At 36.6% G+C, this 22214-nt stretch overlaps 1 protein-coding gene across 1 annotated transcript; it reads left to right on the forward strand.

Moving 5' to 3' along the window:
* The first annotated feature begins 20134 nt into the window (after positions 1-20134).
* LOC131037270 (dehydrodolichyl diphosphate synthase CPT3) lies at positions 20135-21484 on the forward strand. Its single transcript, XM_057969345.1, has one exon. It carries the CDS (start codon positions 20168-20170, stop codon positions 21032-21034), a length of 867 nt encoding a protein of 288 aa, XP_057825328.1. The 5' UTR covers positions 20135-20167; the 3' UTR covers positions 21035-21484.
* The last annotated feature ends 730 nt before the right edge of the window (positions 21485-22214 follow it).

Raw genomic sequence — 22214 nt, forward strand, 5'->3', positions numbered from 1 at the left:
GTTGTATGAAGTGTAAATGAATCTGAGGTGTACTTGCAATGTCCAAAGTGTAAGACCAAGTATGTAAGTAGTAGAGTAGGTGTGACTTCCAAAGAGAGGATAGTTTCTCTTGATGAGGTAAGCTGACCTTGACTCTAAGTAAGACCAAATGAGACCCAAAGGTAAGAAACCTTGATGAGGGACCACTTAGCAAAGTGTAGTTGTATGTAGTGTGTTGACAAAGTATGATGAGGACAAGCAAGTGACCTTTTGACTCAAGTTTAGACAAGTATGAATGTAAAATGAGATGTGAAGCAATGATGGACTATGTGAGACCCAAAGACAGGTTGAATGCTAGATGAAATCTGAAGAGACAACCTAGGAAGCTCAAGTATGCCGAAAACTGATTTTCTTTTGTTTGTTTGACTGTTAAAATTTTCAAATCCTGACACAGACGCCTCTGTATACTTCACAGATGCGGTTTTAAGACACAGACGCTACTCTGTTTAACGCAGACGTGATTCTGAGATTTTCTTGTTGATGTTTGCCGGGACTGTAACAGTTTTTGCAATTGTGGACACAGACGCACCTGTATACTTCACAGACGCGATTCCCAGACACAGACGTGTCTCTGTTCGACACAGACGCTGATAAAAACACAGACGCTATTCTGTACTTCACAGACGCGTTTATCTGACACAGACGCGGTTTGAACAGACACAGACGCGTTTCTGTAACCTTCGTGCAATCTTTCCTATCTGTGAAGTTGTTTTGTTGTGACCAAATCTGATTGTTCGACTGTTTTTCGTGACAAGAGGACACAGTGCTGATGACTCAATGTTTGCTAGTGTTTAGACTCCAAAATGACTCCAAGAAAGTGTGTTGTTTGATGTAAAAAGTTTTTGCATACACTTGAAGACACAAAAGACACAATGTTTTGCTGTTTGGTCTTGATTGTTTGAATGTTTATCATAAGTCAAGCACAATTCTTATGGCTGGCCAAGACAATAGTTGTTGATCCCACATGGGGTTTTACCCCCGAGGCTACGCTATTCAGAGTGGATACTTAGATGCTTGACCTCACTGGCTCCACCCTCGGCACTCACTTCTCGGGTCAGCCAAGCATCAGTCCCCATGAAAACTCCCCATGGCGAACTTTGTATCTCTACTAAGAACCGTATGTGTGTGGGCCGCTACCAGAGGTCCGACCTCCTGCCCCAACAACTAGAAGGATTTGGGCCTCTAAAACAAAATGGTGCTAGTAAGGGCATCCGCTCGTGTGGCCATACATGCGGCACTTTCAGCTCTGTAAATACAGAAGGCTCCCAGCCGGTAGGGGTTATGCCCTACAAATGATCAAATAAATTTGATCAAACGGGTTTATGGGGAGACATAGTGTCGGTATGAACTAATTAGCACACGTTATTCATAGTTTTCACCATGAATACATTTGATTATAGTGGTTCGGATGAGGTGGGTTTTCCTCGCTACCACTTGGGTCGTTCTCTTCTCACTAGTAGTCCTAATGACCACACGGGAAGACAGACCCTCTAAAGAGTAAACAAAAAGAGCCTATCGCTCAAGACACAAAAGACAATGATTCAATTTTAGTGCACCAATTGAAGTGTTTGCTAAGCTATGAAACAAGGCACACAATAAAAATTATAAAACCCTAGCTAAGGCCCTGCAACAAAATTATTAGTAGTTTGGGTTGTTTCAAATGATAACCCCTTCCTGCAAGCACACAAGTTAGGTAAATTTTTAGAAAACCCAAAAAGACTTTGTGAAAAAGGGGCCTTCAACAAAAACGTATTTGTCTCCAAAGCAAGCTGCACAAATCAGGTTAGCTAGATCTGCAAAGGTTAGCCGAAAATAAACTAGATCTGAAACCCTAAGTACAAAATCCGAAAACCCGAATCAAAAAAACTTGAAAAATTTGCAAACAGAATTCACAGACGCTGTTATACCAGACACAGACGCGTCTGTCCGACACAGACGCGGTTCTGTAGTTCACAGACGCGATCACAGAACACAAACGCTTCTTTATTCTACAGACGCGATGAGATGATGCACAGACGCGATTCGGAATCACAGACGCTACTTTCAGAAACCTGCAAAAATAGAAAATGACAGAAACACAGACGCGATCCAAGATATCGCAGACGCCCCTGAAATACAAAAACGCGATCCGAACACTCGCAGACGCGGAAAAAACCTAAAATGTCGTCAAAATCGTCCGATCTGCAACTTCAAAAATGCAAAATCTGCAACAAAAATGTTAAATGCAAAGGGACAAGGGTCCCACCGGGCGTGCCAAAATGTATATGGTGAAAATGGATAACAATAAACAATAATATTGAAAGACTAAAATGGATTCAACCACTAAACCCTAGCCTAACAATGAACAAAGATCCACCATAACATATGAAGATAACCTAAGACAATGCAAATAACTCAAAATCACAAAGATTATACCATCACATGTCCAATAGGGTTTTGATCTCCATTCTTCCTATCTCCATTGATCTTGCTTGATATACTTGCTCTCAGATTTTTGTATGCACAAGAGCTCAACAAAGAACGAAATGTGGTTGCAAGTGGAATTGTAGTGTAGCCAAGTACTCCAAAATCAGTCATTAGTCATTAGGATGTGTCATTAGGGTCATTAGGGTTTGATAATGAAGAAAGCATCTTCTTAAATAGAAGACACAATATGAAATGGAGGGATAAGATTGAGAGGTGTAAAAAGAGAGGTCGGCTAAGATTAGAGGGTAGGTAAAAGAAATACCAAAATAATGAAAGAGGTAGGTAGTGTAGGAATTAAGAGATGAATGACATGTGTCATGTGTAGAAAAAGATAATGAATTAATTAAATAAATAAAGATTTATTTAATTAATAGAAGAATAAGACAATTAAATAAATAAAAGAATTTATTTAATTTAGAAAAAGGATAATTTAAATAAATAAATGTATTTATTTAAATGAGAAATAAGGCTAGAAGAGGATAAATGAATTAATTAAATAAATAAAGATTTATTTAATTAATAGAAGAATTAGGCTTAGATAATTAAATAAATAAAATATTTATTTAATTAGACATGACAATTTTGAGTGTCTACACTACCTATAATAACAATCCATAAGATGAAATGAGATGGGATCCTTTGTGCTCCAAAATGGGGGATATTTATAGGATTTCCAAGGCCAGGGGTGAGGTGGCAGGAATCAACGATCAAGATTGAGTCTAAAGATATCAAGGGTGAAATTGGAGGAGGTTGGAGAAGAGGTTGGAGGAAGAGACACTTGTCATCTCTGTGGTGACAAGTGTCAAGGATCTTTGCTCATAAAAGGGCAAGTGTCCAAGAGAGGAGACATGTGGCCAAAGTGCCATGTGTCTCAAGAAGAAAATATCCACACCATAGGAGGTTAGGATAAGGAGGTTAGAATATGCAAGATAGGATAGGGTTAGGAAAACCCAAGGTTAGGTGGAATGGGTTAGGTTAGAGGGATGGTTAGGTTAGGTGGTTAGAAGTTAGGAGGCATGTGGGTAATTTGAATTTAAAAATTCAAATAATAAGAAAAGACTAATTAATTCTCAACAACTCATAAATTTATTTGTTTTAATTAATTAGAGGATTAGAAGAATTGATTGAAGTGTTAATCAAAGGGGACTATTGAAATGAACCTATTAAATAAATACTTCGATTTATTAATAAGTAGATGAAAGGGAGAATTTAATCAAATTGCCTAATGAATTCAATTAAATTAGGAAGGGGTATTAATTAAATAATTGCTTATTTAATTAATTATCTTTAGACCATTTTTAGGTGTATACAGTAAGATATCTTGGTATCCCCTTTGCTATTAATTTGACTACTCAAGATATGTGGCAATGGATATAATCTAAAATTGAAAAGAAACATCTTAAATGGCAGACCCACATGCTCTCCTTGGCTAGCAGAGTGCAAATTGTTCAAAAGGTTCTCTCCTCACATCATATATATTGTGCTTTTGCATGGGTGTTTGCCAATTATCAAACCAATAAGCTTGAGAGGATAATGAGGGACTTTTTATGGTCTGATGGGATGGGGCATAAGAAGAGACATAGTGTGAACTAGAATTGGTGTTGCAGACCTAGATGTATGGGTGGATTAGGTATCAAGGATATTAGGGCTCATGGCATTGCTTTAGCTTCCAAATGGATTGTAAAAGCCCTATATGGCAATGGACCTTGGAAGGTGCTGATAAGAAACAATAATGAAAGGTCGATTGTTAAGAAAGGTAAAACCTAGAGGAATATCCCTTTATGTGATATAGTATTAGGGTAAGTGCACAAAGATGGTGGTCAAAAAGGGGGGTATAAGTGGACACTTTTTTTCTAAAATCAGGTGAACCTAAACTTAGAGGCAAATTTTGAAAGTCATCCACTCAAGATATGAAGATAATCAAAGAACAAACATTGTAGTACTCCGAATCTACTTTCCAAAATACTAAACTTTTTCAAAATTGGATAAGATTAAGGGGGTCAAATCCTTCACGCATGAAAAACTAACCCTATTTTTTTCTTTCTGAAAAACATAACATAGTGTCTGACGTGCACATCAAAAAAGTCATAGTTAGATTTAGTATTTTGACAAATATTTTGGCGAAAGATAGTTAAGAGTGAGCACTAGAAGATGTGTATTTTTTTATAATTTTTTGTTGAGTATTTGTTTTTTTATGATTTTTCCAATCGAGCGCATCCTGAAAATTCGGTACCTATTCGTGCGCGAAGCATAAGTTGCACTAAACAAATCGAAAATACAATTTTTTTTTTTAATTGTAAAGAATCAAGTGCACTATAATAATATATAAAAAATTTTAAATTTGGATACGTATATCAAAAGTTATTCAAAAAATGGTGCACCTATGTCTGTGAGAACTATGGAGACACTAGTAAAAGAATTTCAATAATAATATGTTATTGTTGTTCAAATTGAAAAACAATTATATGGTTAGAAAGCTCAGAAGATGGGTGAAAATATGGTTTTAATTTTAGAAATACCCACTTTATGAAGTGTAAACCTGATGATGACAAAGTCGATAAACCAAGTTGATAAAATAAAACATGTCAAAAATGAGAGAAATGGAGGGAAATCAAACTTCCAATCCGTAGCTTTGTCATCCAGGCCTATTTACAAGCCAAAAAAGTCAAAAGCGCATACGGGGTACTTATGGTTTAAAAAGCGCGTACGGGGTATTTATAGTGTAAGAAGCGTGTAGGCGCTTGTTTCCCTTTAAACAACACGTACATGCTATCTTTACTATAAACAACGCGTATGCGCTATTGTATAATATGATATTCTATGTATAATATGTGTATATTCATATAATATATGTAATATATAATATGTGTATAATATGACATTGTATATATAATATATTAAACATATATATACACATGTAAGTGTATCGTCTCTCCCTCTCAAATGCATACAAGGTCTCTCTCTCTCTCTCTCTCACTCTCTCTCTCTCTCTCTCCATACCCCATCCCTCTTTCTCTTCTTCTCTCCCTCCACACCCCACTGCAACTGTGTCTGCACTTCTATAGAAGTAAGTGAATTTATTTCTTATCTGCAACTTCCTCTTTGATTTTTATCATGTATTCTCGCCCTTCCTCTACCTCTCCCTTCCCCCCATGTTCTCTCCCTCTCTCTCCCTCTCTCCCTCTCTCTCCCTCTCCCCTCTATTCTCCCTCTCTCCCGCTCTCTCCCTCTCCCCTCTCTCCTCCCTCTCTCTCCCTCTCCCACCCCCTCTCTCTCTCTCCCTCTCTCCCTCCTTCCCTCCCCCCTCTTCTCTCTCTCTCTCTCTCTCTCTCTCTCTCTCTCCATCCCTCTCTCTCTCTTCCTTCCCTCCCCCCTCTTCTCTCCCTCTCTCCCTCCCCCCCATATTCTCTCCCTCTCTCTCCCTCTCCCCTCTCCTCTCCCTCTCTCCCCCTTCCCCCCTCTTCTCTCCCTCTCTCCCTCCCTCTAAGTCTCCCTCCCCCCCATGTTTTCTCCCTCTCTCCCTCTCTCTCCCTCTCTCTCCCTCTCCCCTCTCCTCTCCCTCTCTCTCCCTTCCCCCCTTCTTCTCTCCCTCTCTCCCTCTGCCTTCCTCCATATCCCTTCCATAACTTTTTAAAGGCTTAGTAGCGTGTACACAGTACTTATTACTCATAAGCGTGTACGGGGTACTATTCCCATTATTCGATACCTTGGGATAACATTTTTAGGCTTATTAGCGCGTACGCGCTACTTATCAGCCGAGAATACCGTTGGGCTTGCCAACATTTTATGGCCTAGCAGCGCATACACGGTTATCAATGTAGCACGTACGCGGTTTATAGACATAGTTTTAGTTGCCCAAGAGCCTCAACGACCTCAAAAGAAGTTTTTGAGGTCATTGAAGGCCCCATTGGAACTGTGTCTGCACTTCTATCACTGTTGTATACATAAAAGTAAGTGAATTTTTTGTTTTTTGCATGATTTCAAATGATTGAATTGTTGTTTTTATTAGTTTTTTGTTTTTGCATGGTTTCAAATGATTAAATTGTGATTGTATAATAGTTTGATTCCAAAAAATAGTGATAAGATGCATACTTATGGTTATTTATTTATTTTTGAACTTTTCTTTACATATATATGTAATATGATTCTATTTAGGTCAACCGATCTCAACCATGGGAAAGAACAAGTGAGGAACAATGGAACAACGAGAGGCTCAAAAGGAAAGACAAAGGCAACGTCTGAATAAATTGCGTGACATAAGAACAATGGGAGAAGAAGGTATGTCAACCTTAACATCTCAATTCAATTTACCAAATGAATATAATGCACCTAATGCAATTGAAGAAGAAACATTTGATAATTTACCATTTGAACCTAATGCAATTGAAGAAGAAACATTTGATAATTTACCATTTGAACTTAATGCAATTGGAGAAGATACTGCATTGAATAATCAATTAAATGATGAACATATTACACCTTCTCTACTTGATGAATTGAATGTACATAATGCACCGATGTTAACACCTCCTAGAATCATTCGTAGGAAACCAAAGTATCTAATTGACATTGATGAGAATATATTGAAGTCAATGCCCAATAAAATGAATGAATGAACTTGTAGGAGAATGGTTAAAAGAATATGGCAAAACTATTTTAAAAAATTAAATCAAACCGCAAGATGTCAATTAATTATTCAAATGATTAAAAATTTGAATTTTAGAGAGACAATGAAAATTCTAGGTCTAAGATCATCTGAAAGTAACAGTGAAAGAACTATTGTCAGAAATCTATTTGATGCATATCAATCTATTGGTTCAAAATCACGTAGTAAAGATTCTAATGCTACTTGACGTGTCATTACATCAACCATAATGAGCAAGAAAATAAAAAAGATCATTTGATAAACAAAACAAGTAAGTAATTGAACGTTAGTAGAACAACATTAAGTAAAACATTAAATAGGTGAGAACACATAGAGGAACCAAACAATAATTCTCTTTGGGCATTCTTTGGTAGACTACCACGCAAAGACAAGGTTGTTGTAGATGCACTAAAAATATTAATTGAAAATTTTTGGCATGAAAACACAAGAGTATCACCCAACCAAATAGATGTTGTTCGAAGGTGAATTGGGTCTAAAAATCGTGAGCCACATGCGAAACACTATTTGGATATGACTCAAACTAAATTTTATGAAAGATTCCTTCAAAAGTTTCCTCAAATAAATTTTTCTCAAAGATTTTTTGAAATGGCAAAACCTTTTTATATTAAGATTAATCATGTACAGACCACATGTTGTTGTAGGATGTATATTGAATTTTCCATGCATTACGATATTTTTCATCATATTTGTTCTACTTTGCACACTAACGATGTTTTGCAGGAATGTAATATACAAGCACCTCCTAAGTCGGCAAGAGAATTTATTTCAAGTGTGTTATGTAACAGACATGATGGTTGCATTTATTATAAGATGCCTTGTTTGGAAGGTTCTTGTGCTATATGTGGTGGTTTGCAACATTTACCAAGATGCATACATTTGGAGAGCACACATGAAATTGGTACGAAACTAGTTTCTTTTGGAAAATACAAGACAGTCACATATGGAGTTAAAGATGGAAAATATTTGAAGAGATGTGAGCTAGTGAAAAATGATATATGTGTAGCTCAATTTATGAAAAATTTTCAAGAGAAACTAGTTTATGAGTACATAATGCATACACATAGAGCTCGATGGTTAGATGAGCAATTCAAGTTGTGTAAGGACACATTTCCTCTTGGCACCATTGTCTTTATCATTGATTTCGCTGAAAATTATACAGTACAACCTCAAAATGAAGTGCAATCCATGTATTATCACTCTACACAAGTTTCTATTTTTGTACACATAGCATTCATGCATGCAGATGATAGCATAGAGGAGGATAGAAAGGTTGTAAGAGAATATCACTTCTACATAAGTGACAATCGTACTCATTCATCAGAGTTTGTACAAGGATGCTTTAAAGTTTTCTATGATAGTTTAAGGGAAAGAAACATACGATACAACCAACACTTAATATGGTCAGATAATTGCACCGCACAATTCAAGAATGCAAGGATGTTTTATTGGCTGACAAGGATGCATGTGACAAGCGGTGTACAACATTTTTGGAATTTCACTGAGGCTAGACATGGTAAGGGAGAGCACGATGGTGCAGGAGCATGTGTGAAAAGAGCCCTAGCCAGGGAAGAATTGAAGTACGAAGGTGGTGCTGAGTTGGTAGATGCAAAAACAATTGTGCGATGGTGTAAGTCTATGATGGGTCCAGGAAATCTAGGTACGTCATTGGTTCATAGATATTTTTGGTTGATTATTGAATCTAACATTGAAAACTATCTAGATTGTTGTACAATTGCAGGATCGAGTGACATGCACTCATTTATGAGTTCAAATTCAAGTTCACTGGTAATTTATATGAGACAGATGGTATGTTTTTGCTCTTCATGCATGTATTGTTTGTGGGAAGAATGTGAATCAGAAGAGTGGGTTGACAAATGGTCTTGTAGACCGTTGGTTCCCATTGATTCATATCAAATTCCCAAAGCACTACAATTGAGCCAGATGGAGACATTAGTGGATTTTGACCATGTATCCGACCTAGTGGATTCAGGTGATTTTTTGAGTTAATTTTTTTGCAAGTATTCTTTTTGGTTCATTTTGTTGTACATCATACTTTATTTCTGGTATTAATTAACACTTTATAAAATGCAGGTCATGTGTATGCAATTGTTGCAGAAGAGAACAATGAAGAAGGAATAGATTACTATTTGTGTCGTTGTGTTGAGCCTAAAAGAAAATTGACAACCATAATCATTGACGGAGAGGGTATTGAGTACCCAATAGGGTCTGTTGTTGTGACAGGAACATGGCTTCAGAGATACCCTATCAAGAATTCTGATGTTTGGTTGTTCGAGGACTTTGAAACACACAGACATATTCTTCATTTCTCTAACCTAGTTGTTGCAACAAATATTCATTTGATGAAGTATCGTGGTAGACCTCATAACAAGATTTTATGGAAAGTTCATGAATTTGACCACGAGGCAATACTTGACACAATACGGGTTAGAGCCGATCCTGAAGGCTCACTTGATTGATTCTATGGTTCAGAGTAGAATGATTTTGAGAATTTTGTATAAATCATCGACGGATTGTTCTATATTCATTTTTTGTATATATAAATGCCCATGAGATGATTTTTACATGTTTAGGGGCATAATTTTGTATATTTAAGTGGCAATGAGCTGATTTGTACATGCCAAATTTTGTAAATTAAAATGGCGATGAGCTGAATCGCACATATTGTAATGCCAAATTTTGTATAAAAGCCCATGAGATGATTTGTATATTAAAATGGCGATGAGATGAATCGCATATATTGTAATGCCAAATTTTGTATAAAAGCCTATGAGATTATTTGTAAGACAATTTTTTGTATAGTCAAATAGCCAAGAGTTGATTTGACCATATTTAGAGGCAAATTTTTGAATAATATGTGACAATGTTTTGTGACTATTTTGTGTGTCAATGTTTTGTGACTATGTTTTGAGTATATGTGATGTGTCCCTGGTCAATCATGAGCATTCTTGATTCTTGTATAATCATGGATAATTATTTGAGTCATTATTGGGTCATAGGGGTGATAGATTGAGACTAGATACAATTTGAGCAAAAATTGTCATTGTTGTCAAAAAAATTGTCAAGCAACTTCTACATTGCATTGGTAGGGTATGACTCTCGATGTTCTGGTGCTTTGGGATGCAAGACAGGGGCATGCCTAGCATAAAAATGATCATCTGGATGCACTCGCGACGTTGGTTTGTGCACATGAGGAACATTATCAATTCTAGCCAATCTTGCAACTTTTCCTTGCAATCAACTGATGGTTTTTTGAGCAGGCGAAAAAATGCAACTAATTGAAAATGGCTCCGAGTTGTCAAAAACCGAGATAGGCCATTGTAGAGGAGCCTCACATGACCCCACAGGATCAAACAGATAGACCATATGTGTTGTGGATTGGAAGAAATAGTTCGTCAAATTTTGACAATTTTTTGGACTCAGGGCACTAGAGAGATCTCACCAGTAGGGTATGACTCTTGACGTTTTGGCGCTTTGGGATGCATGACAGGGGAATGCCTAGCGTAAACATGCCCACCTGGATGCGCTCGCGATGTCGGTTTGTGCACACGAGGAACATAATCAATTCTAGCCAATCTTGCAACTTTTCCTTGCAAGCAACTGACGATTTTTTGAGCAGGCGAAAAAATGCTACTAATTGAAAATGGTTTCGAGTTGTCAAAAATTGAGATAGGACATTGTAGAGGAGCCTCACATGACCCCACAGGATCAAACAAATCAACCGTATGTGTTGTGGATTGGAAGAAACAATTCATCAAATTTTGATAATTTTTTGGACTCGGGGCACTTGAGAGATCTCACCGGTAGGGTATGACTCTCGACGTTTTGGTGCTTTGGGATGCATGATAGGGGCATGCCTAGCATAAAAATTCCCACCCAGATGTGCTCATGATGTCAGTTTGTGCACACGAGGAACATGATCAATTCTAGCCAATCTTGCAACTTTTCCTTGCAAGCAACTGACGATTTTTTGAGTAGGCGAAAAAATGCTACTAATTGAAAATGGCTCCGAGTCATCGAAAACCAAGATAGGCCATTGTAGAGGAGCCTCACTCAACCCCATAGGATCAAACAGATTGACCGTATGTGTCGTGGATTGGAAGAAACAGTCTGTCAAATTTTGACAATTTTTTTGGACTCAGGGCACTTGAGAGATCACATCAGTAGGGTATGACTCTCGATGTTCTGGTGCTTTGGGATGCACAATAGGGGCATGCCTAGTGTAAACCTACCCACTCGGATGTGCTCGCGATGTTGGTTTGTGCACACGAGGAACAAAATTTGACCATTGCGAGCGTGAGGGTGCTCTCACACCAAACACATTGTTGTTTAAATTCATATTGTCGATTTTTGTTGTTTATATTCATATTGTTAATTACATATGCAAATATTCATTTAAATTTATAAAAGGGCAGCCACCAAATACAACGAATACACAATAATGAACTGAATACAAGGAGTTTTGTAGGGTTAATTCAACATTTTAGAAATTTTATCAAATCATATTCCACGATTGCAATGCTTTATATCATATATTTTTGTTGTTTATATTCATATTGTTGATTACATACCTCCGCCCTCTCTTGATCTACCGGTGAATCAGGTGCATTCAACATATCCACAAAGCTCAATGGCCGTTGTACATGTAAAATAGACAAAAAACACTAATCAATCTACAAACCCCAACTAATACTTGATTTCAACATTTTCAAACAATTGTACAACTAAAAATGTGTTCAATTACCTTCTTCACATGTTTTGGCGTCTTCGAGGAATTCTTTTTCTTAGGACGAGCCCTAGACGTGGAGAGGGTACCCAAAAAACACAAAATTAACATGAGATATTAGTACAGATAATAAATTAAACATAATTTTAAAAATCTAAAATGAAATGACTTGCATATTCCATCAAAACAATTCATAAAAAGAGTTGTACAAAATATCATACCGTATAGCCTTGTAGGCCAAAATCGATCACTGAGAGTGTGATGTCATCAATCTGGGACATTTCGTCCCCTGTCAACACCTACAAACTAGAAATTGGACCAAGCATTAAAGATAGTTAGTATATCTTGTATTTTTTTGAATTCAAAGTGTACTATTCTATTTTAACATGTTACAAAATTTATACCTCAGGCGTCGAAGTTGCAGCTGTGGTAACTGGGGGACGTGTATGGGATACTGCTGCTGCATCCTAAAATGCATATTATTTGTCTCAATTTAAATCGATGTGTAAATGAAAATTCATTTATGTAATTACAAAATTAAAGTGACTGATAAATAAAATGTTATGAATTCAAATCAACACACCTATGTCTGTGGCTCATGGGCAAACACCATGTCCATCAACTCATTTGTCAGCGCGACATCCTCAACTGTGTGAGCCTGACATCTACAACCGCAAATCATGCATAGATGATATGAGTATCCATCTGCACCGGCTACATCATCTATCCCCGAGCATATCCCCGAGCAACTGACACACATATGCTCGATGGGCTCTTTGTTGCCCTCTAATGGCTCATCATCTAATACAATAGGGTGTGCTAATGATGTCCCATGCTGGATGATGGCACCAGTCAATGCTGTGGCCACCTGAAGAGTCTGTAGCTCCATCGACTCTTTCAACTCTAATGGGACAACTTGATGCACCTTGGGTTTGGGTGCTAGGGGGCGGCGATTCTCCACGGCTAATCACCTACGGGCTCCAGGTCTATCTTGGGTAGAGCCACCACCTCTACCATGAAACTCTCTCATGTCAAAATAATTTGGGCGCACATTGAGCACAAACTCACAATATATTTTTCTCAAAAAATATAATGGCACCTCATAATTATTACAAGGTGGATCGTCAAAGACCATCCACCACCTTTGCCAAAAAAGATTCTTCATTTGCACATTGGTACACCAATGTATGGGAAACCTCTTGTAGCGTCGTAAATTGTACGCACTTGCTAGGGTGGTACAATTTCACACCTAGTTTAGCACCCGCCTTGGCGCATTTTGCATCTTGCATTGCATTTCCCCTTTAGCACTTAATTAATTAATTTCATTAAGTCTAAGGTCCTATTTCATCATCTTCCACATCATAAAGTTGGGCCCTTTCATTAAAGTGTTCCCCTTTCATTTTATTCCTCCAATACATCATTTAATCAAAAACCCTAATTAGGTCCTATTTTGAACTTGGGGGCTTGATTTCGGGGGTCAAAACATCTCGAAATCACCCGTAATTTCGGGATTCTCTCTAAAATCATCATATCTGACGGCCATGAAAATTTGGTGAAAAGTTGTCGGGACCATGGCACCCGGAGTGCACATGGTCCCAGACATTTTTCCTGAAATTTTAGGAGCACAATCCAATCATAAAATAAAGCTTAACCCCAAGAAATTGGCGGGAAATTCAATCTCTAGGTCGGCCAAAAGACGAAATTACGACCTAGGGTTTCATATATAAGATCTCTCTTTCTTCATTTGAAAGGATCCAAATTTTGGCTTTCAAGGACCTTCTATACAGCGAAAGAGCAGATCTTTGAATACTTCAACAACATTCAACATCCATCCATCAAGCATTCATCAATTTCATTCATTCATTTAGGGCTTTGAAGACATTGAAGAGCAATAAGGGATCACCGACTGAAGATTGGCTTGTACCCCTCCCTTGGGGTTGGGTATGATTTCATGTTGTTTTCATGTCTTTGCATAAGCTTCAATATATCCTTTATTCATGCTTTAGATCACTTTGCATCTTGATTTAGAGCATTTACATTATCATTTACAAGCAATTAGGGTTTACTTTCTAGGTTGCTCTAGTTTGCTTGCTTGCATTTTAGGACCTTGCACACACACTAGGTCTGCACACACAATACATTTTACAATACAACTTGGCTATTCGTGGAGGTGGAAATCACCGAAGCGGGGGTTTGACTAAGGCAAAACCTTATATAGCCGCCCATACCTTTTCAGATATAAGTGCAGGTTTCGAGATTCAGACGACGCCGCAAGTTGCAGATCTGGGAAAAGCAGGCCTAGACAGCACTCCACACCAAGTTTCAGAGCAAAAGACCAGGACAGGGGCATGGGGCACCCTGGTCCTGCTAGGACAAGGGCGCTGGGCGCCCTAGTCCCTGGGACAGGGGCGTTGGGCGCCCTGGTCCTTCTGACAGACAACATTTTCGACAGTTTTTTAGAGTGCAAAACAACAGTTTCTGGAGCAGTTTCAGGGGCAGAATCAGGACAGTGGCGCCCGCGCCCCCGTCCCGAACATTTTCACTCAGATTTTGACTCTGGGTACACATTTGCATTCTTGTCTTGTCCTTGTGTTTACAACTTTCCATTGTTTAAGTTCAATTCTACAATCTTGTTATTAGTTCATACTTGCACTTTGGGGTTAGGGATTGAACTTGCATCATTCTATCTATCATTTGCAACAAAGGAATAGAAATCCTAATAGGTAGCCCGTGGCTCTCTCTTCCACAAAAAGAAGTAGCCAATTGTGTGATACCTCTAGGCTCTTTCGTATTCCACAAATGTGTGATTGAAAGTGAGATTAGGGCATGTTTGCTTAGTGTCACTTTTTCCCCTACACACCTCTTTGCATTAGGAGGTAATGATTGACTAGTTTTGGGGTCAACAAAAAGGGCACATATTTGTTGTTTAGAAATATTTTTGTTTTTAACTCCATCGTATGATAGCCCATTGGCATAAAATTGATGACACCTATGTCTAAAGCTTCCCCATTTGGTAATTTCCGTGGAAACAACTATGGCACCACTAGCTAATGTTTCTAGGCTAGTGCTGAGGGATTGATGATGGTCAAGTTCAGAAGTTTTCAATTTTGCAATCAGTCTATTGATTTTGGATTTATTTTTCCCTAACTGATTAATTAATTCTTCCCGTGTTTCGACTGTGCAATCAAAAGGAGGAATTGGGGGTTGTTCTTGTATGTTTTTAGGAGGTGTATTTGGTTATTCTTGTGGGTTTTTGGGAGGTGCATTTGGTTGTTCTTGTTCTGGATTAGAATAATTTGGTTTTTGAAACAAAAAATGAAAAAACCTAATCAAAATTAATGAAATTAAATTCAAAATGTAAAACAAATTGCATAAACCAGAAAGAACGACAAAAATAAACAAAAACTAACCTTGATCCATAGCCTGGAGGACAAATTTAGCACCCCATTCGTGGTTTAGGTTAGAAAATGGGAAAAATACAAAATAAAAAATGCGCTTTTCGGGTAAATGAGGACCTAGTTTTTTTTAAAAACTTTTTTTTATCAGGCACCGCGTACGCGGTTTTACTAGGATTATTAGTGCGTACGCGCTCATTTTTCTATAAGCAGCGCATATGTGCTAATTTTCCTAGGCGTAGCTCGTACGTGCTTAGTTTCCTAAACGCAGCGCGTACGCACTACCTTTTCTAGGCTCGGGAAGAACAAACCTAAGCACGTACGCGAGAATTTGAAATTTTAAAACCGCATACGCGCTGCCTGTTTTTCTAAGTTTTTTTTGGGTGGTGTCCACTTTTTTGACCACCATCTTTGTACACATGCCCATTAGGGGATTATAGTATGAAGGTGTTTGGCTCCAGTATATTTGCTTCACTATGGAAGGCATGGTCACAAGTAAGGAGGTTACTCCCTTCTAAGGATGTAGTAGGCAGTTCTCCACCATATGCTGTTGTGGATAGATCTATTTGGTGGGGGGTGAACCTAGACAATAAACCCCTTGCTTTGACTCAAAGCTTCTCTGCTAAGATTTGGAATGATAAGGGTATATCTCTGATTAGCAATGTATTGATTGACAACCAACTTGGCTCTTGGATGGAGATTAGTCTAAATATGAGATCTTTGCTTCACAAAAGAAAACATACTCCCTCATTGGTAAGGCTACACGTTGTTTTTTCCCTGGTAAGATCTTGGATACTATCTCCTTTTTGAAACAATTTAAATAGTTGGATGGCTCTCCATTTTTGGAAATTTCTACTAAACAAATTTACTTGATGTTGAAGTAGGATTACTCAATCTTCTCTAGATATAATCAAGGTTGGGGTTTTGACTAGCCTAAGTCCAGGTGGCAATTTTTTTTTTAATTTCTTTTGGCATTCTCCCATTGAACCTAAAAAGTCTTGTTTTAGATGGCTCCTTCTATTAAAAAAGCTAGTTGTTGGTTCCTTTTTATCTGCTGAGTGTCTCATGTCTATTAAGTGTGTTGTGTGCAATGTCCAAGAATCCTTTGAGCACCTATTTTTTGAGTGTGAGTTTGCCCGTGGTGTGTGGTCCATTTTTCTTGGCCCTTCTATTGTCTGGAACCATCAGCCTGGTCCTTCCTAGAGTGAGATCCTTGTTGGTTTTGTAGAATCTTTTGACCTTAAGATGAACCGATTTTGGTCTGTCTTTTCTTGTGAGGTGTTGTGGTTTCTTTGGAAGGAAAGAAATGGAGAGGTTTTTTAGAACAAGAGAAGGAGGCTTACTAAGTTTAATAATAAGCTCACACATTTTTATATTATGTCACAGGTTTTTGCTATCTTAGAGATCTCTAAAGACAGATTCATGACCTTGGTTCATGAAGGTGCCCTGTAGATTTACAAGGAAGATATCCAGTCTATCCAGTACTTCAAGAAACATATGGATATGTTGCATCTGAAGGAGATTGAAGCCTTGGTTTAGTACATGCAAAAGATCAAACTTGAAGATTCAAATGTGCTCCCTCCTAGAATTCGGGAGAAAGGCACAAGAGAACAGTGAGCAGGGTGACTTCTTTTTGTTACCTTTAGATTGGCCTATGAGGCATTTTGTATCAATCCTTTTTATATGTTGTTCATATTGTAATACATAGTCATCTGACATAGGGCTACAACCTGTTTTGACATACACGTGAAAAAATATATTGTACAAAGCAGGAAATAGAAGAAGAACAATACAAAATATATGTAAAAAATAGGGCACCTGATAGTATGATGTATATGCTCTGAACTCCTTTAATATAAAAAGTAAAAAATCTTTTCATAACAAATTATTATATTATATTTTTATTTTATATTCCTTCTTATCCTTATCCTTATTTTTGAAAAAAAAGTAGATTTTATGTAAGGACAATTTTAATTCCTAATAATTGACAATATTAGATTGAGATAAATACAAAGTTCATAGAATGCATGATAGAGATAGAAGTGGAAGTGAAGATATATTTAGCTTTAAATAATTAAAAAATATTCAATTGAGTGCATGAGACAAGAAAATAAATAAATAAAATTAAAAAATAATATTAAAATATATTTTATGCTTTTCATGAAGTGTCCTCAAATTAAATGCTTTTATTTTTTATTGACATGCATTTTTGCATTCATATGTGAATATAATATGTGTAATAATTACAATGTGCTTTTTTATTTTAAATTTTCTAAAATATTTAATTTTTAATTTTTTTAAATTTTAAATCAATAAATGTTTATTTATTGGGGTTGTGCTCATATTGTAGCGGTTGTAGGTTGCGCACCTCCGGGTGGAGGTCTCAGGGTCGAAACCCCCGAGCCTCATGTCGTGCCGTCCAAGCTGGGCGGTACGGTGAGGTGGAGGTTTATCTCGCCCCCCGTTGATTGTGACTATCCGTAGGTCCCCCATCCTAGAAAAAAAACATCTGTTCCACCCCGCTAGTGCCGACATACCAATCTAGTAGTGCCTACTGCGAGGAAGGCCTAGCATAGATGTAGGGTAAAGTTTGATGTTGGCTCTCATTGTCAGCAGCTCGATCGATGGTTTCTCTGTTCGTTGGCCAATGTAAATGATGACTGGTGCTCTCAAGTTGTACAGGGGCTTCATTGAGGATGCCTTGGTTCACGACATGGAGATGAGGTCCTCCCATGTGATCTCATTGGTTCATAGCTCTAGTCAAAAGCGCTTGCCCTTAAAAAATAAAAATAAATGTTTATTTATTAAAATATTTATTGAAGTTTTTCTAATACTTTAAAGACATACAACACTTGAAAATAATTAAAGTATTGAACAAACTAAAGAATGGGTATTTTTGGGAGATTGAATTGTGGTAAGATGAAATATTAATAAGGGTGGTTGTTTTCTTTATGTCATTGTTTAATTTGGTAGGTTTGTTTCAATTGTGCTATTATAAACTTTTAGTGTTGTTTGTCTCATCTCTTTAAATGTTTTATAAAGTCATTGAGACTCTTTCAATAATCCTTTTTACCTAAGAAAAAACAATGGATAAGATTAGTGCTTAATTAATTCTTCTATTCTATATGGTAAGGGTCTTCTTATTTAGGCAAGGGTATTTCCCCTAAAATTTGTCAATAGTAAAGTTAGAATGATTTTATGTACTAAAGATCATAGAAATATGTACCAATATTTAATATGAGGTAGAAAAACATGCAATCAATAAGATTAGACATTAAGTGTATAATGCTTCAACATAAGGTAATGCTCTAATAATTCAAAATTCTACATTCTTATATTTTAAACACCATCACACATTTCAACAATTCAAAACTATTCTCCCATAACTCAATACACATGTTGCACCTTTGAATGCATTATAACTTCAATGATGCAACTTAAAGATTTTATCATTCGTGTCTACATGTTCCACCTCCATAGAAAATTACCCATAAAATTAGATTAGACTATTAAATGACAGCTCGCTTGAGTGAAAATAAATATCATTTCTTTAAATGAAATAATATAGATCCTAAAAGCCAACCACTTCCTTCACAAAATTTAATTCAATTATAATCAAATACTATAAATAATTCATTTGAGTGAAATAATAATCATTTCTTTCAAAGTGAAATAACATAGGGGAAGAGGCCCAGTTACCACCCATGTTTCAATTACTGTTCATTGGATTTTGTTAATTAAAAGTTCACTAAAAAATCATCTAGGGGGTCAATAGTCACTCATTGGGATACCCAATAGTTGGAAAAAAGTTAGTAATTAGATCAATTGTGCAACTTTATTGGTACCAATAGTGTATGATTATTGAGGCATTTGTGCATAAGTATTGGATCAATTATGCAAATTTTGTGGTAGTCAAAGTGAACAATTAACATGGCAATTTTGAATATGTATGGGACATCAACTCAAAGTGACCACTTTTTGACCCTTGCGTGCATAACAAAGCCCACAAAGTTTGTGGTAACTACCTAGAAGTCAAAACAATAACTATAAGCACTTAAGTCTCATACAAAGACAACAAAAAAATCATCAAAAATTGAATGTATCATTTAAAGAAACTTAAGATGTACTAAGTTAACTATAATAACTTCTAGTACCCTCCCCTAGATCTTAAGAACCGACTTCTTCCTTCACAAAATCTACTTCAAATAAAAAAAATGATAATAGTGAAGTGAATTGAGTACCAAGAAAATTCTAGAATTTAATCAGAGCCAACTACTTCCTTCACAAAATCTAATTGAAGTTGAAGAGATGATAATAGTGAGGTGAAGTGAGTCCCAAGAAAATTCTAGAATTTAATCATTCATTCAAAATGAAGCATGAGTCGCACATTGATATATGGCTCAAAAGATCCTTTAGCATGCGATGTCTATCTAACCCATAAGATCGTGTGGCACTGGTTTTACCACCTTGCTTTCATGCGTACACAAAACGAAACGTTTCAATTTTGATGAGGAAATATTTGAGAAGTGCACATAACAGATAAGTAGAAACAGCGACATTTATGGTGGGAAGGGATTGATTTCTTAACTGCAGAAACAGCGACATTTATGGTGGGAAGGGATTGATTTCTTAACTAAGTGTGAAGTTTTTTAATAATGTCTTCCAAGGCTGAAAACGACATACAATGGAACTTTGAAGCAAGATCTAGATTCCAATTTTTTTTTTAAAATTAGACGATTAGATAACCCAAGCTTAATTTTTCCATCACAAATGTTTTTGTGGTACGTAGTTAAAGACCCAAAAAGAACTAATATATATTTGTTCATAATGATCAAGAAGGGCCACCCATAACCAAACATGACAACTTTTACAGCCTTCCAATCCTTCAATGGTTCTCAATTGCAGGAGAGCTTTGCATTTCTTGCAAATTCAACCAGAGAATTATTCAGGAAATTTCTTCTATGGACTGTTTCAGCAGGCCCAGTTCCAAAGCATGTTGCTATCATAATGGATGGCAATAGGAGATATGCAAGGAATAGAAGTATGCAGAAATGGAGGGGACATGAATTTGGGTATAACAGCCTGATGCATACTCTGAGGGACTGTTATGAACTGGGTGTAAAATGTGTGAGTGTTTATGCCTTCAGTATTGAGAATTTCAGGCGCTCAAAGGAAGAAGTTGATACTCTAATGAATTTGATGAAGGAGAAGCTGGATCTTCTTGTTGAGAAGGAAAGCATGGTTAACAAGTATGGAATTAGGGTTCAAATTATAGGAGATATCAGTCTTTTTCCTCAGAATGTAAGAGAATCTGCAGAAAGAGCCATGGCTTTCTCTAGAAATAATGATAAGGCCATTCTGAATATCTGTGCTCCTTATACTGGTACTCAGGAGATTGCCAAGGCTGTTGAAGGCGTTTTGAAGGCTGGGGATTTGGATGAAAAGAAGATTAGTGCAGAGGATATTGAGAGGCATCTGTATACTTCTGATTGTCCAGAGCCAGAGCTTTTGATTAGGACATCTGGGGAGACCAGGCTTAGTAACTTTCTTCTGTGGCAGACTTCTTTTTCTTTGCTCTATGCTACTCCTATTCTGTGGCCCGAGTTTGGATCCAAGCACCTTGCCAGAGCTGTTTTGGAGTATCAGAGAGCTTACCCTTTTCTTCAGGAGAAGAAGCATGGAGATGGGAAAGAAAAGGTGCTTATTCATCAGCACTATGACTAAGTAAAAAGTAGTTGTACTGTGAAACTTGATGGCTGTCTGTGTTGACTGTGGGATATTGTAATTGTAATTATCAGTATCTGTGATATATAGACTAATATGTGGAAGAGTAGTGTTGTTTAAAGATTTTGTGTGATGTTTTATGAAATAGTTTTGTTTCTCATTCTGATGATGAATCATGGAGGATGATTTGAAATGTTGAAGAAAAAATTGTTAACGCAGTCAAATCCAGAAATCATCAAATAAGTTTTGTTTTGGAGTATCAGAGAGCTTACCCTTTTCTTCAAGAGAAGAAGCATGGAAATGGGAAAGAAAAGGTGCTTATTCATCAGCACTATGACTAAGTGAAAAGTAGTTGTACTGTGAAACTTGATGGTTGTCTGTGTTGACTGTGGGATATTGTAATTGTAATTATCAGTATCTGTGATATATAGACTAATATGTTGTAAGGAAGAGTAGTGTTGTTTAAAGATTTTGTGTGATTGTCTTGTTTTATGAAATAGTTTTGTTTCTTATTTTAATAATGAATCATGGAGTATGATTCAAAATGTTGATGAAAAGATTGTTAACGCAGTCAAATCTAGAAATCATCAAATAAATTTTGTTTTTCTTGGACTTAAACATCACACTCTAAGTTTGCATTGATTGAAGTGATTCGTCTGAAAATATACTTGCCTTTTGAGTAGGACCAATTTATGCGTGTGATTTAAGATGAGCCACATAAACAAATCAAAGTTTAGAATATGTTGTTTAAGCCAAAAATTTATATTGTGACTAAGTGAAAAGTTATTTACTTGCTTCTTCCTTAGGACTCACTTCCTAGTATGATAAATTAAGATAAGCTACCTAAACAAGTCAAAACTTAAAGTACGTTGTTTAAGCCAAATTCTTTGCTTTTTGTCAATTATGAGAGCTTTCCCTGTCTAAATTTTTCTAACCCTACATGTAGAATTTTTGTATTTATAACTATCATTCACAATTAATACTATTATTTAATTTTTTATTTATTTGCTTCTGAATTAAACTGTGTTGTAGATTATTAATTAAGAAGAGAATGGAACAAACAATTTGATAAAAGCATCAATAATTGAAAATCTACAACACAGTTTAATACAGAAACGAATCAATAAAAGACTTATAGATTGTGAAAATGCACATTATTTAGTTACTTCAGAGAAATTAG

Source organism: Cryptomeria japonica, chromosome 5 (assembly GCF_030272615.1).
Source record: "Cryptomeria japonica chromosome 5, Sugi_1.0, whole genome shotgun sequence".
In the NCBI taxonomy this organism is placed as follows: domain Eukaryota; kingdom Viridiplantae; phylum Streptophyta; class Pinopsida; order Cupressales; family Cupressaceae; genus Cryptomeria; species Cryptomeria japonica.